This window comes from Dromaius novaehollandiae, chromosome 1 (genome assembly GCF_036370855.1).
Source record: "Dromaius novaehollandiae isolate bDroNov1 chromosome 1, bDroNov1.hap1, whole genome shotgun sequence".
NCBI lineage: Eukaryota > Metazoa > Chordata > Aves > Casuariiformes > Dromaiidae > Dromaius > Dromaius novaehollandiae.
In genome coordinates, this window is record NC_088098.1 from 147,736,616 (window position 1) to 147,757,209 (window position 20,594).

General features: G+C 40.5%; 1 protein-coding gene across 6 annotated transcripts in view; it reads right to left on the reverse strand.

Annotated features, from left to right (window-relative positions):
* Positions 1–20,594, reverse strand: part of CNGA3 (cyclic nucleotide gated channel subunit alpha 3) — a 42,253-nt gene continuing 21,659 nt past the window's right edge. For 4 of the 6 annotated variants that reach the window (XM_064501956.1, XM_026103235.2, XM_026103237.2 and 1 more), the window contains exons 4-8: positions 19,686–19,865; positions 14,390–14,494; positions 12,053–12,160; positions 10,932–11,038; positions 1–6,127 (exon numbers count right to left, since the gene is read on the reverse strand). In XM_064501956.1, coding sequence (XP_064358026.1) covers positions 4,725–6,127; positions 10,932–11,038; positions 12,053–12,160; positions 14,390–14,494; positions 19,686–19,865 — 1,903 coding nt within the window. In that variant the 3' untranslated portion in view covers positions 1–4,724. Of the gene's footprint in view, positions 6,128–10,931; positions 11,039–12,052; positions 12,161–14,389; positions 14,495–14,589; positions 14,678–19,685; positions 19,866–20,594 lie in introns of those variants that run through there. The other 2 variants (XM_064501974.1, XM_026103238.2) reach the window with 2 other exon arrangements.

Consider the following 20,594-nt stretch of genomic DNA (forward strand, 5'->3'; position numbering starts at 1 on the left):
TTGAACGTTATTCAAAATATTTTAATGTACATGCTGTATCCGTTTTAAAGAAAGGAAAAAATCCTAGAGACAAAAGATGGCAAAGGATGTGATTCCTTCATGCCAAAAGAAGGGACTGAAGCCAACAGCTTTGAAACACCTCTTATTCTGGCATGTGATAGCTAGTCCTAGAGGTAAGGAAAAGGAGAAAACAGTATTTATCTACCTGATAGATAGACAGAGCTGTTGTGATGTGTCAGGTAAATAGCAAGCATTCTTATATTTATGGGTGTTTTTTTAACAGGTCTAAACTTGTTATGAATAATAATGCTTAAAATGGTTTTATTCATTTATACTTGGTAGGCTGGAATAGCTGTAGTATAGTGTATAGGTAGTTATACATTTACAAAGAGTTATGACTGACACAGATTATGACACTAAGTGTAAAACCCCTATCAGATGCGACAGTTGAGTAACAGAGTGTCAAACACTAACAACTGCAGTACAGCAATGTAGTAGTAGCTATCAGCAATGCAGTATCTGCCTCTGTTACAAAGTGAGAGCTGCAAGTTTGACAGCCTGTGACCACACCAACTGCCCTTACAAAAGTGATATCCTGCAACCAGCAACTCCCCAGCTCCCACTTCAACCTTCACTTCCTCAGTGTGGGATTGATGGCACTAGCCCCCCCAGCCGGTGCTATCTCCTCTATTTCTCTCTCAAAATACGGCTGGGGATGGACTCCAGCTCCTCTCTATCCTGTGTAGTTGTTTGCACCTGGAGATACGAAGGGCAAGATTTAGCTCAAGGACTCAACCTCCTGAACTCAGATGTCCACATACAGGACAGACCTCTCATTATAGTCAGTGGTAATACAGAGATTAAGCCCAATCTAAAATAAATACCTAAGTCTAGTCAGCTTCTAGACTATGGTGTCTAGATCCCCACTGATGATAACAGGACTTCAGACATGGCTCACAAGCAGATACTTAAACTTAGTGTTTTTATTTGTTAGAATAATCCAGTCAGAGCAAAAGCCTTTCACTTCCTTATCAGGCAGGCAGGCTGAGCAGCATGCAAGCTACTATGGAGCCTGACCCACTCTGCTTCCTTTGGGCAATCTTTGCCCCAGGTCAGGATCAGCTAAGGGCTTGGACCAGTGCAGAGCTGGAGTAGCACTTACTAGGGGGGGTTGTAAAATTGTTGGTTTTGCTTGTAAGAGGATGGATGGGTTTCTCTGCTTTGAGTATGGCATGAGCAAACCTGCTGCTGCTATAGAAACTAAGCTTGTAATGCAGCAGCCAGCTCTCACTCGTGTTAGTTGAAGCTTTTTTCCAGTTTTCGGTGTCTTCACTAGGAGTTAGCATCTTTGCTGACAGGTTGAGCTTTGCCTGCTGTAGAAGCAGGCTGATAGGAGTCAAGTTTTAAGTGATTAAACAGTTAATTTAATTGCGGGATGATTTGATGTTAGTGTATGTGCTTCTGCCAGCAAGCTGCTAGCCATAAGCTACAATCTGTGGAGCCTCAGGAAATACCCTGAAAGGTTAAGCTCTGAATCCCATATTTAAGGATACAGATATTTTTCAAAACTACCAGTCAGCCACCAATGAATGTAGCAGTGTTTTTGCCAACAGATGCCTGCAAAGCTCAGTGCTGACAGCAGCCCACATCCAATATAATGCTTTCATCCCAAAATTAAGATGGCACCAGCACAGGATTCCTTACCTGAGCGGCTTCTTTGCAAATATTACAAGCAAAGCCCTATTCCCTTAGTCACTGTCAGATTTTTCTCTCTCACCAGGCTCAAAAATGTCGATAGGTGGAGACAGTTGCTTCCCCCAGATAAATGTTTACTTTGAGCAGCTGTCCTCAGTTAAGAGCGAGCAACCACCTCTTTTCATTTCACTATCATCTAGTTAAAGCAATCTCTTCTCACTGGCTTCCTGCCAATTTTCCAACAGGCCACCTTTTCCCATGCACTATCAGGACTCCTCAGTCAGGGCTGAGAACACCTAGAGGGCAGAGCACTGGCTGCTGTAACACCTAAAGCCACTGGAGGGTCCAGCCCCAGTGCCCCAGACAATAAGCAGCCTCTGTTACTCCCTAGCTTCTCTGAAGCTAGTGAGGTTACCCAAGGGTGAAAGCAACACAAGGGAAACTACACCAAATCCACAAAACTCAATGCTCTGGTATTCCAGGGAAGCCCTAATTTGAATGTACACCACGTTCATGTTGCATCTCTGCCAAGGCCGTGTCTGGAGAGGAGGTAAGGCTACATTCAGTTCCCCTTCTCCAGGCATCAAAGTGGCTACCAGTCAGCATTTGGCCTGTGATTCACTATACTTGCTTCAGCCTCTCAAATTCAACACACAGCTGAGGAAGTAAGTGTGCGAGTCCATCCCCCTTACTGCAGTCTAAGTGTGGTTAGTGCTGCAATGCTGTGGGTTCAAATCAATTTAGGCTAAGAAAAGCACAGACCTTCCTAAGGTCCCTGGTAAGTGCCCTAATCTCAACCTTTCCTGTGCTGGAAGGGAACAACCCAATGATCACTGGCTTTGATAATGATTTCTTTCCGAAGGAAACTTGTTCTGCTGCCTATTTGGGTAGGCATGGTCCAAGGATATGGGACTGGGCATGAGTCGCCTCTGGGCACCTGCAAGATGGCTCCCTTCTGCTGCCTGTGCGTCCACTTCTGTGCAAGCAGAAGAGCCAAAGTTTTGCAGTCCAAAATGGAGATGCTGCTTTGTAAGTCTTGCAGCCCTGGCTGGCTGATGGTGTTTATTCTTCTGAAAGCAGTGATTAACACAGAGACAACTGTAATGTTTGACCTCATGAATATGGAGCTTGAACCAATGTTACAACTGACACAAGGCTCTGTGGCTAGCCAAGGCAGTGCACAAAGGATTACACTGAAAACAAGGAATTCACCTACTGTGTCAAAAACAAATAGGCCTGTAACTATAGTTACAGTGCTTCACTCTGAAAGACAGTGCACACATCATGCTGTTATCCATACAAACTACTGCTGCATGTGCTTTTATGTACATGAGAAAGCTGCGACAGGAATAAACAGCAAGTTCAGACGGAAGACCAGGATTTCCCAAACTACCAACCACCTTCTCCTGTGTTTGCATGCAGCTAGTAAGAGTGGTTACTGGCAGCCCTGCTGCCACAGGTGGGGGGGGGGGGTTAACCATAGGAAGCTAAGCATGCTGAAAGTACTGCTGCTTAAATCCTAACCACCTCTGAAGTTATTTACCAGGCACTTCAATGAAGCTAGGATTTCACTCTCAGGCTTAAGATGCTAATACCAGTACAGACAGATAATAAACAAACACTAGAGAGGTGAGGGACACTAAAAGAAAACAACTGAAGCAAATTGTACAGAAAAAAAAAATGAAAGCTAGTATCTTCTGGCTGGGAGAATGCCCCTGTGGAAGGGACAGAAGCTCAGTACCATTCTGCTCTGAATGTGACAGCAGACTGAGTGGACTGGGCCGGTGCAATCACCTTGGAGCCAGACCACCAGTACAGAGAACTACCCTACAGTCAGGAGAAAAGCAACTAGCACAGTTAAGCTATCAGATGAACTCAAGTAAAACTTCAGAGTAAATCTGGCCCTTGTTTTTCTTAACCAGTGAAAACATGGAAGTGTGACAACTACTTAGGAGAAAAGCTGACACAAAATGGGGAGGGAGGTGAAGGCGGCATCATTAAATGAAATAAAGAGGAAGAAAAATGTAGGCCTAGTAGCAGGAAAGACTTTGCAACACAGGGCTGGCTCTCTCTGCCTTGCAGAAATCCTGATAGGAGGGAATGCTGGGTGGCACACTGGGACAGCCTCTCCTGCCAGCCCTTGCAATTTCTTGGTAGCATCACTCTGGGAACTGCCTATAAAGACCCTACACATAGGAGCAGCGGGCCTCTCTTTTCCTATGTTGAGTGAAGCCACGTTACCACAGATGTCTCCCACCAGCATTGCTACTGGGACTGTGTGGCTGCATGGCTGGTGCTGGGGAAAGCATAATGCTGGAGAGCCCCCACTCCCTCCCCAAGCAAAGCAGCTGCAGAGCACCAAAGGCTGCCACAGACCATGATGGAAAGCACATGACTGACCGCTGCTGCACTGTCAGCATGGTCCCTTGTGCACAGCCCAGCTCAAGAGAAAGGAATCAGACTAAAGCATCTGGATACATGGCTATTTCATAAGCATGCATGGCTATGCTGTATAGGTCAGGTACGTACTTCTTATCTGCAGTTCTACAATTTGTGCAGACTGCTTCACTGTGAAACAATAAAGATTTTGAGAAGCCTTGCTGTAAGTCCATGTATTTAATAGGCTAATAAGGTAGCAAGGTAGAGCATGTACCCTATAAATATTTTAAAAGTCCTTATCCAAAACCCATCCCTTCTACTTTAAATACAATGCCTTCTTAACAGGGAAGAGACAGTGTATTGAGACTTACACATACCATAATGACACACATTCTGAGCATTGCTTGTAAGAAACCCCCTTCCAGTACAAAAAAACCCCACTCAAATGACAGACCAAGATCTCCCCCTAAGAAGGAGGTAACAATGATCTATTTACAAGAAAATACTGCTTTAGTTAAAAATGCTAAAAACCATTATCCTGGAGTCCATATAAAAATAATAATCTATGTATGCACACATATTTATATATATAGTTACGGCTTTTACATACTTCAACCTTCTTTAATAAATGAAAAAATATAAATATGCCATTAGTCCTTTTTTTCCTCCTCAGGTTTTGGAGCCTCTGCCTCTGATACAGTGCCACTACCATACTTTTTCACTCTGTTTTCTACTTTAGCAAGTCTCTGCTTCACTTTTTGTTGAGATGAGGTGTATTCTGCCAACAGCCTAGCAAACCTAGTCTGTAGCGTATCCAGAGCTGTTTCAAGTCTTTCGATTTTTTCTTCCAAGTCCTTTGGGTCAGCTCCTGCTTTTGCTGCTTCCTCATCTATTAAATTGTCTTTCATCAGAATTTGTCGTCCTTTCTCTTCCAGAGCCTTTTTGGCATCTGGGTATTCAGTGAGAGCTTCCATTAAATCATCTTTAGACAAGCAGAACAAATCAGAATAACCGATACTCCTTATGTTGGCTGTCCTCCTATTGCCAGATTTGCTACCTTTGATGTTTAGGATGCTGATTTCACCGAAGTAGCTGCCATCACTTAGGACAACAAATTGCGTTATGCCATCATCTGCCACCACAGCCAATTTTCCCTCTTTGATAATGTACATTTCTCTCCCAATATCTCCCTTTTTGCAAATATAGTCTCCAGGACTGAAGACCGTAGGTTTCAGTTTCAGCACCAGTTCAATGAGAAGTCCAGCTTCACAATCCTGGAAGATACGCACTTTCTTCAGTGTGTCCAAATGGACATTGATGGCAATTTCAGCCTTCAACTTGTCAGGCAGGTTTTTAAGAACTTCCTTCTCATCCACTGTTTTCTTGTTAGTCCAGAGGTAATCAAACCATTTAATAACCCTGGCTTCCAAATCCTTAGTCACTTTTCGGAAATGCATGTACTGCTTAATAGAATCAATTTTGGCCTGGAACTCTGCCCTGGAGGCGTTCATGTTGGAAATCATGGAGCCCACGTTACCAACAATGGTAGCAAAGATGAGCACACCCACCAGGAAGTCAATGACCACAAAGAGATACTCTTCATCTTTCACTGGAGGTGGGGTTTCTCCAATGGTCGTCAGCGTGAGTGTTGACCAGTACAGACTGTAAATGTACTTTCTAGACAGGCGCCCATACTCTGGAATGGACACATTGGGGTAGACCCAAGAGTCGGTTCCAAATCCAATGAGCTTTGAAATTGCAAAATATATACATGCATTCCAGTGGATGATGATAAGAATGTATAAGACAAGATTTCCAATGCGAAACATGTTCGGATAATTTGTCCTGGTTTCTGTACGGTCAAAAAACTCAAACAGCCGAGAAATCCTCAGCAAGCGGTTAAACCGCAGTTCAGGGTAGTTCAAACCAAGCTTCAGATATGCCAGGTCCGTTGGCAGAAGAGAGAGCATATCCAGTTTGAACTGTATAGTTTTTGTGTAATAGTGTCGTAATTTCTTTTCATCCCGAACTAGCAAGCCTTGCTCAAGGAAGCCTTTAAAAAATAAAAGCACATACTTTACTAGGTAGAATAAAAGGGCAGTTCAGAATTACAGTCAACAGCACTGAGTGACTTACACTTCAGATACCTGAGAACATTAAAAATGGAACTGTTATGCATACAGAAAATTATGTACTAGGAGTTCAATTAATGAAAAATATTTAATTGTAAATTTAAATATCTCAAGTTTCGAAGCTCATAAATAGTGATGTAGAGAAATGACTTGTATTACTACATGGTGCCTGCACTTTTCCACACTATTTTGGGTGACTGTGTCCATGTCTTTTAGGCATCTTTGCAAATAGAAAGGGGAGATTCATATGTCTCATTTTCTCATGATCCATTGGCATGACTCATAACTAAAGTTAAGCACGTTTTGATTGTATATAAAATCAATTCCAAGAATAAGTATAATGGAATGTCAGAAATGATTTCAGAGCAAAATAGATAACCTTGAGATAACAAAATACAGCACTTTCCCCCCCCCCCCCCAATCCATGCTTTTTCTCTTGTATCCAATGCTACAGGTGACAGGATTTTCATATGCAGAAAATGGTTCGTACTTTTTGGTGATTTCTAGTGAGACAGCTACTAAACAGAAATCTTTCTACTTAATATACATTGTCTCAGTAGCTGTCCTAGTGCTCACTACCTTGAGCAGAAGGAAAACATGAAGTGATTATTGCCAAACACATGGGACTCCTGAGAGTGTTGATGATTTGCCACAGTCTCATTATTTAAAAAGTTATAATATTATTAAAATTATATTGAAAGGTGCTCAGTGGAACAAAATGAAGCGTTAGAAATGCTGGCTATATTAGCAGTTCCTTTTCTTCACCAGAAAGAAACCTAAATAGGGAAATTAGTAATAGAAACTACTTAGCTGACACAGGTCTACTCCAGATTATGTGAAATGATTTTAGAAATGAGTATCTGAGTATCGTCACTTAAGAATGGCTTCAGATTTGTTTGTAAGTTAAATCTGCATGCATTTAATTAATAAATATAGTCATATTTAGTCATGGCAGAAGGATTATTTATGTTCTAGAGACTCAAAAGAGCCCCAGATCCAATATAGCAGTTCTGTTTCTGATTCTGCCACTGTTCCCCCGAAGGACCACATGTAACTGACGTTATGTCTCTGCATATTGGTGTATCATCTGTAAAATGGAAAAAGGATGCCAACCCACAGTGCTTAGCAGTTAAAATCCACACACAAAAAATGCTAGGTAAGTTATCTGACACTAGCATTTTCTTTCAAAAAATAAACACCTGGATGATCCTGAGCCAGATGTGAAATTAGACAGGTTAGCTCAGATTCCTGATTCCAAAAAGAACTAGTGTTCAGTGCATATTTTTCATCTACATTCTTCTATTCAAAAAAAAAAAAAGTCCTTGTGATGATAGTCTTTAAAATTACCAGTGAATACTTTGCTTCCATGAGATCATCTTTCTTTACTTTTTTTAAAAAAAATAGCTTCAAAGTTCCCTACAAATCATTGACTTTCAATTTTTGTTGGGTTCTCTTCCCACAAAAGGCATTTATGTAAAAAGTGCATACCGTACAGATGTAGTAGTTTGTGTCAGGGCCTAACTGGAATACAAGTGAACATGCTATCCATCAACAGAAAGATTCTGGTTGCTTTTCAGACCCTTTGGACAGGGCCTTAGATGAATGAACCTGATTACAGGATGAACAGTGATTCTGTAAATACCTTCATATTTAAACACAGCTATTAATTATATCACCCCATAGTCTTATATCCTTCTAGCCAGTGAGGAGGCATTGTTTTTCATAACTCCCATCCTCAAAGTCAGCTGCCTTAAGAAAAATTTTGCTAATTACTTGATGGAAAAACAATATTTTATATTTTTATACTGAGAAACATCTGACAAAACTCATCTGTGTATCCCATTTCTCCTTTTCATTCCTGTGTCACTTTTTGCTCAGGGCAATTTTGCAATCATTTTTGTACGCTGATATATCTTTATTCAAAAGAATGCAGAAAGTATTAGATTTATGAGAAGGCATAAACTGTAGTAAGAGACCTTACAACAAACTGCAGCTGTGTATAGGTAAGAATTCTCATAGAAAGGCTGCCTGAGCAGTACAGCTGCAGTGCTGTTTGTTACCTCTGAAAGCTCAAGGCAGTAAAAAATATGCACTATGAAATACTTGCTGCAGTTGCAAGTGGAGACATGGCCAAGTGTCTGCCCACTAGATCAGTCAGGAGAAGTCCACCTTAGAAAAAAGCAAAACATTCCCTGTATATGAGGAATTATCAGATTTTGCTACTACCTTAGCAATCTAAAGCAGCTATTTTTTCAGAACACAAGCAATTGCTGATGAGGACTGAGCTGCAGTTCCCTCTGCCTTGTATAACGCAGCTCTATTTCTGGAATCTGTTGCAGTTTCTGTTATATATCTGTACATCTGTCCCATGCGTATGAATGTATCTGTCTTCAGATACCTCTAAGCTGATGCTGACTACAAATGGAAATAGTCATGTGCCACGGATGTGCTACCATCTGAAAATTACAGAAAAATCTGATCAGATATGCCATCATGAACAGTCCTATGCAGCTGAACAGAAAAGTTGGCCAGACAACTGAATATCTGACTCACAATTATTAAAAAGAACTTTGGAAACACCTTCATACTTAAGGGAGATAGAAAGCCTGCAGGTCTTCTTGTCTCCTCACAGAACTACAGTACTATAGTAAAACCTTTCGAAACCATCAAAACACAGGGTATGCCACATAAAATCAGCTGCTGAAAGACATGAATCCTTCCTGTTTCACAGTACACAGCCACCAAATAGCTGAAGTACAGTGAAACTGGCCCTGCTGCTAGTCACAGGTGCACCACAGAGAATCTCCATGGATCATGGTAGCTGTGGGGCTTCCTACATCCCATTTCCAAGCCAGTCCCTACCATTGAACAGCCAGGAAGTTATTTTCTTCCCCAAAGGCTCCCAGGACATTTGTCCCAATGGCAGCTGCACCTTGCAGACTTATCTGAGAAGGCAACTGACACAGCCAGGGGCCACGAGGGGTTGTTATGCCAAGTTGTCAAAGATTTCAGCACCTTAAAGAACCACTCGCTCCGGTGAGTGCCTAAGACTGCAGCACAGGCCTGCATTCAGGAAAGCTCTATGGCAATTCTGCAGCTCTAATCCAAGCCTGCAAAGCCAGTCTTTTAACCATGCTTTGACAGCCATTATCAAGATAACCCATGGAAATTTTATAATTGCACTTGTATTGTCTGTACATGCTCAATTTCTGCTCAGTTGTCTCTTTTCATTCCCATTGCAGAAACAGATTTAACTGCAGAAGAAGAATTTAGTGGGCACAGGTAGCTTTTTTACTACAGGAAAAAGGCGAAGCCAAAAGAAGGGCAGTCTTGAGATTCAGGCTGCTATCTGAAAGATACTTCTTTGTTGAACGATGACTGGCTAATTTTAAAAATCCGGCTTGCTGCTATGAAATTCGTGTTTTGCAAGCTGATGGCATTTACAGTTACAACTTGTCATAAGCCACCATTAATATCAAACTGTCAGTATGATAAAAAAAAAAGAAAATGTAAAAATCAAAGATTTAAGAGAACTGTTGTTTTTATAATGATCAGTGCAGTTCTGGACCCTTTCAAGCGATATTTTTGGCTGTATCTGTACCAATAAATAGAACAGACAGGAAATGTTTTCTAGCCCTCAGACCAGCTACCAAAACAGCTTGTGTTCATATACCTAAACTCTCCCAGATCCCCAAAAGAGTAGCAGTGTCCAAACTGCCTCCTAGGAACAAGTCCCAGTCTCTGTTGTCGTCCCCCCATCTGTGCCCTAACACTGTTTGGGAGAGTGCTAGTTGCATAGACAAAATCTTGACAATAACTATTCTAGCAATTTAACAGTATGGATCATTGTGTGTCATTGTTTAGGCCTACAGTAAGACCTTGTTTTGTTTAAAACAGATGTTGCCTTAAGGCTAGAATCAGTATCAGTTGGGCGTATTCAAGTATGAAGTCCTGTCAGCCTGTCTGGACTACAGAAACTGGAAGAGAAAGATGAAGACAAACATTCCATTCGTGGCACTGTCATCATGGATCCTTTTGGCTCAAGTTTCCTTCAGGAAGGCAGGACCAGAGTGGAAGTGCCTGGTTAATCCTACACATCCACGCTCCTGGGTTACTCTTACACCATCACCATGTAGCATAGTGGGAGACACAGCCAGGAGCTCACAGAGCCTGCAAGAAATAACGCTGGTAGCAAAGGGGCAGCACTATCTGTTCCAAGCAGAGGACTGCAAGTGGGAAGCAGAGACAAGTGCTAGGTCTCACACATGGCCAACTCTAAAATCACTCCTGAACACAATGCTGCATGATCTGGCTAAGAAAGAAGAACTAGTGGGGTGGAGCTGACCTTTTGCCCTACTCAGTATGTAAAAGCAACCTATCCTATCACACACTCGGTGGTAGAGGACATGGAAAGTACCTTATCCTTCCTTCCCAACATGGCCTATTACAACAGCTTTGGAGAAGGCTGTTCAGTCAGTCTTTGACCTGCCTATTTAGCACTGATAGGACTGGGTTTGGAGATGAGGGAAGTGCAGGTATTGGGAAGTCCAGCCTCACAACAAGCCAAGCTGGTCACACACTCCATTATCCCAAAGCCTCCATTGCTGGCTTCTGCTGGAGACAGGATATTACACTGGTCAGCCCCCACAAGGGAATTCCTTTTTTTTCCAGCTTTTACATCCATGTTGTTATCTGAAAACAATGTAAAACCACAAAAAGACTCACCTGTCCTGAATCTGACAAACATGTCAAAAACATAGATGATATCAGAGCAATAGTCCAAGACCAGCCATAACCTAACATGGTCACTTTGTAGCTCATCAAAGCAGGCTCTAAAGAAACAAAGATATGACAAAAATTATACCAATTGTATAAGCAGAGCACTCAGAATGTGTTTACTAACAAACAGCCTATTAGTGCATGTCACTAGCACTGAACAAACTAAAGGCAGTGTATCTCCACACCTGCACATCTGCACACTGGGGCTATGTCTAAATAGACACTATACACACTAGCATCTTTCAGAATTTAAAGATATTTAAGCCAGGAACAAAACTTAAACACATATATGCAGCACAAGGGCACATATGGAGGGATGCACATATCCCTATATTTAAACATGTATTAGATTTCATGGGAAATATCCCCAGGCATGCCCAACCTCACATCTGCAAGTGCAAATAGGTCTAGATTAAATTCATACATATCTCCATTAAGATAATTCCCAAATAAAATACTTGCTTCTGCGTGGCAAGCCATCCCCATCTCTTCTTACCATTTGCCACAAAGTGGTCTATTTCCACAGCACTCCTCCATTACTTCAATTTTGACTCAAGCAATGTTTTATATTTGAAAAGGGAAAATAAACACCCCAATAAAATCCTCCTGCCCTTGAAGCATCTATAGACCCCCTCATATTAATGTAAAATGACTCCCTCACTGCCCCCAGTCTTCCCTGCCTTCTTTGCTGACCTGCCCCTTGAATTGCCACATATATTCTCTACTGTACGGTTAGAGATATTTCTCCAACGATGGTTACCAAGCCTATGGCTGCTAAGGCGCATCTCTGCATCTAACCAGTAGGTGGCATACAAAGGCCACTGCCAGCGCCCATAGGATGCTTTTTCCAAGTTACAATCAATTTATACATAAAAAAAAAAAAAAGCATTGGTCATCTATTTCTTCTGATATGTATACCGTATATCCCTAAAGATATGTGAACTATAAAGCTTCTAGGTAAGCCTCCTGGAAGATACCACAGGGAGATAAGATGATGATATATGCAGGAAACATAACAAGATACTTTCCATTTGAAACCTAAAATTATTATTAACTTAAATCCATACCTGCACACTATCATACACCAGTTGTAGAACACAGGTGCTGCAATTATAGTCAGCCAGTTGTAGTACATATTGCTTGAAGGATCTATCACAAAGATTTCTTTTTTCTTCCTGGAAAGTGAAACATACAGCTTTACACTGGAAATGCAATGAAGTGACCTTCTGGATCTCCCTCTGCTGGAAGGCTGCTCATCTCTTGACTAACAGCTGTCTAAGAAAAGAAGAGTACCCATGCCAGCATCCCAGAGGAGATACCAAATATCAGCTGAAGTTTCGTCCCATTTGACACAATCTATTCCTGCCTGATGCAACTTTGGAAAAAAATACCAAGATTGCAAAGAAAATCAAAGATATTCAAATCACACTGGCTGAAAATACCACCATTTCTGCATATGACCCCCACTGAACAGGAAAACATTAAACACTTCTATCATTCCAGCTGGAAGGCTATACTCCACAGCTAGAGGAAGAGTCTTCCTTTGGGGATTAATTTTGACATTTTTGGCAAATCCTTGTATTACTGAAATGACTGTATGAACATGCATTTAAACAAGTTAAACATACATACTCAGACACATTACACAAGCAAGACTGTGCATGCGCATTTGCACACACATGCGTGCATGCGCACTCACACACACAGACACACACACGCATACACAGTGCAGGGACCAGAACTAAAACATGCATTATTATATAAAACCAAATTCAATACATTCATAGTCCAGGCTCCCCAAACCTCACGACAATGAGGTGCTAAAAGAAATGTGCATGCCTGGAATTTAGTGAAGACTTAAGGAATAGCACAGCTAAGTGGGCACATTAGAGTATACTCAGAAGTGTCTCGCCCCAGCAAGAAAAGATAAGCAATTAGGCAGATTGTATATAGTCAGAAGTAGTAATGCATTAGTGGATTGTAACACAGAAGTTATTCCAATAGTAACGTGTTAGTGTGATCAGTAAGCTGTATAATAGTGGGTGGAATATGTGATTGAGCAATGCTTCGATATGTATTGGTGTGACTTTTCCTAATTTCCAGGAATGAAAATATTTAAAAATAGGAAAATAAGACACTTTATATTGGTGTGTATTTCTGGCACTATCTCTGCTATCAGTTGAATATCAGCCCAGGTGATAGTGTTTATAAAGCAGGTAATATCCACATCAGAAGAATTTACTTTGCCAAACTCACAATAGATTTTGAGCCATTTCTTCTAAAAAATTGGTGACCAGCTCAAATCTGGTGACCATGAAATACGGTCTTCATATGATAGATTACACTGCCTTTTAGACATTTTAAAACATTCATATTCTCTACTGAAATGTTTTAAAATGATTTAGGTTAATGTAAAACTCAGGCTCTCACTATACAGTAACTGAAGCTGAAGGAGAATCCTCAGGAAAAAAGGCTTTCAAATCAAAGCTTTGATTAAGAGAGAGAGTCAAGATCTGGAGATCAAGCAAATCCCATCTGGAGATGATTCCCCACTAATGTCCCTACACCTACATAGCACACATACCCATATACATAAACAAACTTGCAATATATTCATCTAACATACTCCTTAACTGTGAAGTCCAATTAAATGCATTCTCTTTTTTTATCTGTTGCCATTGTTATATTTGTGTGACTGGTAATACTAAACTGAATTGCATTCAGGTCAAATCTGGGGGACTAGACAAGACCAGGATACATTTCTGTTAAGAGTGTTCAAATGATCTGTTTTTTTGCACAGAAATTCAGCAGCTCTTAATCAGCAGGAGCAAACTTTACTGATCGCTAGTAAAGAATTACACCATATTAAGTAATCAGATATGTTACTCAGGGTAAGGACTCACAATAAGCAGACATCTTACTCATACATTTGTCAGAATTATCAATAAATTAAACTTCTTAGTATATCTATAATTGCCTACATGTAATATTTTTGTTCTTTGTCCAAACTAGACTTTTGGTTCGTCTGCTTTGAGTCATTACAGATATACTGCAACTATGAAAATCCTGTGCAGATCTGCAAAGCAAGCTGCTATCCTAAAATGCCCTGATGGGAAAAAAAAATGTTCTTGAACAGCCAGCCAAAGTCATCAGAGGTAGCTGAATTCCCTTTTAGTGACCTGGGAAGCTGTTCATGACAGGTCTTAATACAGGTCTTAAAGATGCAACAGGTTTGCTGAGCAGTTGCACCATTTCGAAGGGGAAAATGTATTAAAGCTTTGACAGGATAACATTCTGCAGCCTACAGAACAATAATTATAGTGGCAGTGTTACAGTGAAATGACATACCATGCTCTGTAGTGTAGGAGGTGTGTTACAAGTGCACATTCATTCTTTGTACTTACTCTTCTTTTTTTTTATCGTTTTTGTCATCTTTCTTTTCCTCTTTCTTTTCCTCCTTCTTTTCCTCTTTCTTTTCCTCTTTAACCTCTTTCTTTTCTTCCTTTTTGCTGTACAACATAATGTAAGGCTTAGCAACATTACCAATTTTCTACTAGTTAGGGGAGAGGATCCATGGTGAGGTAAGATACAAGAAACTATTGACCTGGATGCTGGACAGAGCAGGACAGGGTTTCTCAGCAGAACCATTCATCCAACTGGTGTAAATGGTTTACAGGCTGAGGCCTCTAGAACTAACAACAGCACGTTATTAAATCAGGTAACCAGCTGGCTGATTCTGTGCATTAGTCAATCATGCTTTGTTGACTTTTTCATACATCAGTGTATCAGGCTTATTTTAATTAAATGTTCCAGTTTGTCTTGCAATGGTTTAACAAACTACCAATATTCTTGCCATATATGAACCCTCACAATGTCTGTTGGAAGCTTTACTACTGATTAAATGAAATGAGTCTGAATCTCCTCTCACAGTTCCCTAAAACAAACATAGCCACAATTAATTGCCTCTGGCTTCAACAATTGGCTTGGAGAAGAATCCCAGCCAGTATCTTTGAACAAAGACTGAAAATGCAGAAAAAAGAGGTGTCTCACTTCACTTAACCTCAGACCTCTACATATGAGCTAGTCATTTTACACATGCTTTATAATCAACACAATTAATCCAAACTATTTTAGATCTCTACAGTAGAATGAGATGACTTGTGCCCCAAAAGCACCTTTTTCTCTCCAGCAGATGTAAAGGAAAAAATACAGATGCAAGTGTACATATGTGATCAGATCAGTCATGCTCAAACTGCTGTCTTTTCAATATTGCCATTGTATTCAAAGCCTAGGCATTAAGCATGAAATTCCATCCTCACTGAAATCAGTCAGAGTTTTGTATAGACTTAATGGAGTCAGGATTGTCCCCATGTTTATTAAGTGCTATTCACACAATAAAATACAATATATATGGACAACATAAGTTCTGCCATTATTTTTGCATATCCTACCATTCCACAGCATCCAGCACAGACCCAAGCTGCAAGATTTAGTCCCAGATACGGATTTCCCTAGAGTTCAGCCATACACAGCTTTCAGCTCATTAGACTGTGATGAGCTAGATGTAAAGATGAATCTGATTTACCCCATTCTTCGGTTTATCTAAACCTAATCACAGGGAGCATAACTGGAAGAGAATAGAGCCTTAGTATTTATTGATCGTCTAGCTGTACATGCCCCTCAATCCAAGAAACACTGTTTCATTTACCAAAGCTGATTTCTACATAGCAGCTGGAACTCCTATTCAGGTATTTATTTCTCTACCATTGGCCTCCTGGACTTTTATGACTTCTTTTTCAAATCAAATCTGCCCCTAAAGCTCCTTCTCATTTGAAAAACATGCGATACTTCAAATGTCTGGCCTCTTACTGGAAAGGAAGAACTATGGATAAACATAATTTTCAAAGGTTACTGCGACTGTACATTCATGACCATCCTTATGCAGGGAAAAGTAAGCCGAGATGGAGAATCAGTCACAAAGTGTCAGTGGTGATGAACTCTGGAAGGAATATTTTGACAGTTCCAACTTTCTCCCACATTTTGTTTTGAAACAGGTATCCAATGCCAATACCTATTTTTCTCTAGCCTATGATTTCCTTCAAACTCATCTGTCAATTACAGGTATTCTTCATATGTGAGACTCCTCCATCTCCTTGTTCTCTGTTCATCTCCCTTTTGAGGTAATGTTATCATACTCCACCTACTTGTAGTCTGGCAATGGAAGTCACTCAAAGGAAAAGGCTGGCCATAATCCTCACAACGTTTTCAAAGACTTGAAAGTGTCACCTACAGTTCCTCAAGGACGGGCACATTTAGGTCCTTTACACACTGGAAAACTCAAAGCTTCAACAACACCTGCAACTTTTTTCTTCATCAGTGCTGCTGAATAAACTAAAATCCAGTAATTAGTAAAACAGTTGTTTGTGCTTATCCCCTTTGACAGCACAACAGCGGCATCTATTCTGTGTCTTCTGCACACTAAAAGGAGCATGCATGTTCAGGCTGAGAAAATACACCTTCATCAGCCCCTACAAAAACACTGTTGTAGTCTCTGAATGAGTCTAAGATTTACATTTTTCGTCTGCCAAGTACTCTGCAAATCAAGTAATTTTCAGACTGTCAGGAAGGTAGACACAAAGGTGTTGTCTTCTTTTAGGAATAAGGAAACACTGATTAGATGAAAGTTTTGCCCAAGGTACATGAGTCACTTTCAGAACCAAGATTAAAATGCAGTATCTCCATCGTAATTGGTCCTTTGGGCCCTGACTAGTAGGCCAGGTTTCAGGCTTTTAGTGCCTTTTTTTTTTTTAATTCCAAACTGAATAAATTGCTGCCCATTTCTATCATTGTTCTCTGCACAATGATTTTCATTTTTATAAAAGTCATGAAACCAAATCAAAAAGTTGCTTCAGGAGAAGGAAGACCTCTTGTTCAGATATGTGTATGAAGGTTTTGCAGTGTCATTTTAAATGTAGGCTATGCTGCTAGTCTGTGACGTATTTGGGAACAAAAACCAACAACTTCCTGAATATTTCTGACATGATCGGAAACTGCCCTGGTGATTTTTATCTTTTTTTTTTTTATCTGAAAAGTAATGAAAGAAACTAACTATCATCATGTATGAGAACAAACCTGCTGCTGGAGGCTACAGTGCAGATAAGTCCTCAAACATCTGTGGTCTAAGACATGCAACAAACATCAGTGTTGGGTGATTTTAAATTACAGGAGCTCTTCACCTTTTCAAGAGACTTCTTTTTGGAGGAATATTGTGAGATATCTTGTCAAACATATAAAAATAGATTCCAAAGGCCAGCTTCTGTCAGAGTTGTTGTGGTACAAGCCTTATTATATTGCCTAGCTGTCACTCCCTCCACATCTACACTAAGAATGTCTGGCTAAACTAAAACACACGTTTTAGAAAGACGCTCAGTTTTCATTTAGACTGCACTTACAAAGGTGTTTTTGGTACCCTGCTCAGTATCAACTTCTCATGTAACTATCTGAAATTTTTGAGGGACTTGATCTGCAAAAAGGACTGGTATGTTAACAGAGGAAAGACATCGTGAGAAGATTAATGCATGGATCTCACTTAAAAACTGAATCATTAACAAATCTATTGGCAATGCAGTAAAATCAGCCAGCTGAAATAGAGGAGGTAGCAACTAAATGCTTAATTAATCAAATTCACTCCTGGGGAGCTAAGGGCAACTTAGGACAAAAAGTAGTTCATGGGGAGCATGAAGGATGCTTCTAGAACTGACAAAACAAGATCTTTCTCTGTAATTAAACTATATACTTAGGAAGGGCTTAGGAAGAGATAAGCAGGAGTCTATACTACAAATGTTGCTAGGCTGAAAAGGAAAAAAGAGAAGGAGCTAGTGGCAGAAGGATGTTTGGAAGTTATCAGTACTTACTCTTCATTGGTGTTGTTACTATAGTTGACATTAAAACTGGCCAAGGGCCAGTGACTGCAGCAGGTTAAATAAAACACATCAAAGAGTGTAAAAGACTGTTGGCATTTCTTAAATAAAACACATCAAAGAGTGTAAAAGACTGTTGGCATTTCATACACATATTTACCAACATGACAGACTGACTTACTAGCCTTTCACATATGTACTGATAAGGCTAGGAAGGTCAACTTTGACTGCAATAAGCCCATTCGCATAAATATTTTAAGGCACCAGTTTCTCTTTATCATGTGCTGGGCATACACGTTTGTGACCACATCCGATATCTGAAGCTTGTTCTCAGGTGTATTAGTGCATGGCAACACGCACCTCACTATTCATAGCCTTCCACCCATTTGGCTGCTATTTTAAGCCTTCTTCAATCCTTTCAAGTTTTCTTCACAGATGCAGTGCCAAGGCTGCTGGACAAATAACAAGCATACCTACCACTGCTGCGGAATTAAGCCTCCACGATAGCACAACTGGGAGCTACTGTCACATGGCAACAGTGTAAATCCGAGAAGGCAAGGATGGACACTTCCAACTTCACTTCTTCTAATAGCCTTATATAGAGGTTTGTTGGTCCAGGATCAGTGCTATCCTCTCTAATGACTTTTAATCTGCAGTTGCTACTGATCTAGAAGTCTGACAAATCTCTTGCCTGCTGACTTGAGGGACTAGAGGATAGCAGTCTGGCTAATTCAACAAAATGTGTTAGGAATGTGGATTTACTCTGCTCTTGAGCTGAATTTCTAAGGAGCAGATCAAGTGAAGATAACAGGGCTGTGCTGGCCTGCCACAAGTCAAGGTGACCTGTACTACCATGCATTGCCCTTTAAGGGTTCTTCCTTTAATCTGAATTACCAGCTGAGATTTAGATACAAATCTCAGATGACTGATGAGCTGCTTACCTACCAACCCACGTATCCAAAAAGCTATGGGAGCCTGTGCATCTTGGGACTTTGTTTACCTCTTTCAGTTGGAGTTTTACTTAAATCACTAAGTTATATATTCATAAAGTAATAGTAACTCATAAAGTCAAAAGACTGGAAACACATAAAGGTTTCTCTTGCAAGCCTCAGTTGTTTTATTAAAAAACAACTGCTTAAGAGAAGACTGCATTTGCCTTCCATACCAAAGACTGAATATGTGCTAATGAGTTCAGTCAGCGGCCAAAAGATTTTCTCGTTTCTGCATCAGAAGCCTTCTGTAATGTTAACAACTGAACTGTTGAGTAGGTGTAACTAAAGAGTGACGCATTTTGCACAACTAGTTGTTTGGAGTTTCCTAGCACTAGCTGCGAATGTGTATAACACCAATGTCTTGAGAAGTCACAACTTGCAGCATCCTGAACCCTTGAAATGGGAACTGCATTCATCCTCAGTGCAGAGGAGTTCAGCAACAACAACTTGGCAGATCATACAGATCAATATAGCCTTTTATAAAAGGTTTCCCACACGGGCAGCATACAATACAATTCTATTTCTGAGAAACTGTTCTGCCTGAAGCAGCATGGTCAAAACCCTCTACTTCAAGATCTTTGCCAAGCTGCTTTTGAGGGGGAATGAAAAATTCTGCTGAAAGCTGTAATACTTCAGTTATGTGAAGATTCCTGAACTTCATTAGATACTCTGTTCATCTCCCAGGTTAAACTCCATACCATATACTAAAATAAAGCTCTCATTCTGATCACAGAGAAAATAGCATAACCTCAGTCATCTTCCCTTAAAGTACAAACATATTTTCTTACCTGTTCAGTCTCCCAGGCTGCTCATCGACTCCCAGACTGGCGTGGATTTTATTTTGCCTACTGGACACCTCTATGAACTCTGGCCCTCGGATACGCTCCAGGAAAGAATCGGGCCTTTGGTCTTCATGATGCAAATGTCTCATGGCCCATGACCTCAGAGATACAATAAATTGTGAGAGCCTGCAAGGAACAGACATGCAACATTGAACCAGACAAGAAAATCAGATGGCTTAAACCATCTCCACACAGAGTAGCCCAGGAGGATTTTTCTCCACTTCTACACCTGCCACAGGAATGGAGCTTGATGAATTCACTTTGTGAACCCAGTCACTTCCCAGAGTTTCATACATCACCTTTCGCAATGGATCAAGGAACTCACACATCAGCCCCTAGTCCACTGTTTCAGTACTGCAGGAGCAACAGACTAGTACTGATTAAAGGTAGGGTGCCAAGTGGTTGAGATGGGTAAGTTGGTGAAAATCTGTGACATTATGTGATAACGTGAGGATCCTGGATTGACAGAAGTAGGAGACATAAAATACTGACAGGATCACATGCTTAAGGCCTGGTATATTCAGTGGAGACAAAAGCTGAATAGTTGGTGAGGAACTTTTAAATAAGGAACGATAAAAATTCAGCCACTTTCCCCTTGATTTTAAAGGGTCTGAATGTAGATCTATTGCAAAATTAATTTCATGACTCTGTTTTATTAACCTCATCTTTCCTAACTCTTATATTTAACTTTCCACCTTGGATGATTTTCACATGCTGCGTCACAGACTGTGTATTCTTCCGGGCAGACAACACAACCCGCTCACCACAGTACCTAACACACTGTGTGTATCTCAAACCATTAATAATAACAGGAGAACAAATCCTCCGTGAGAACCATTAACTGACTATTGCATA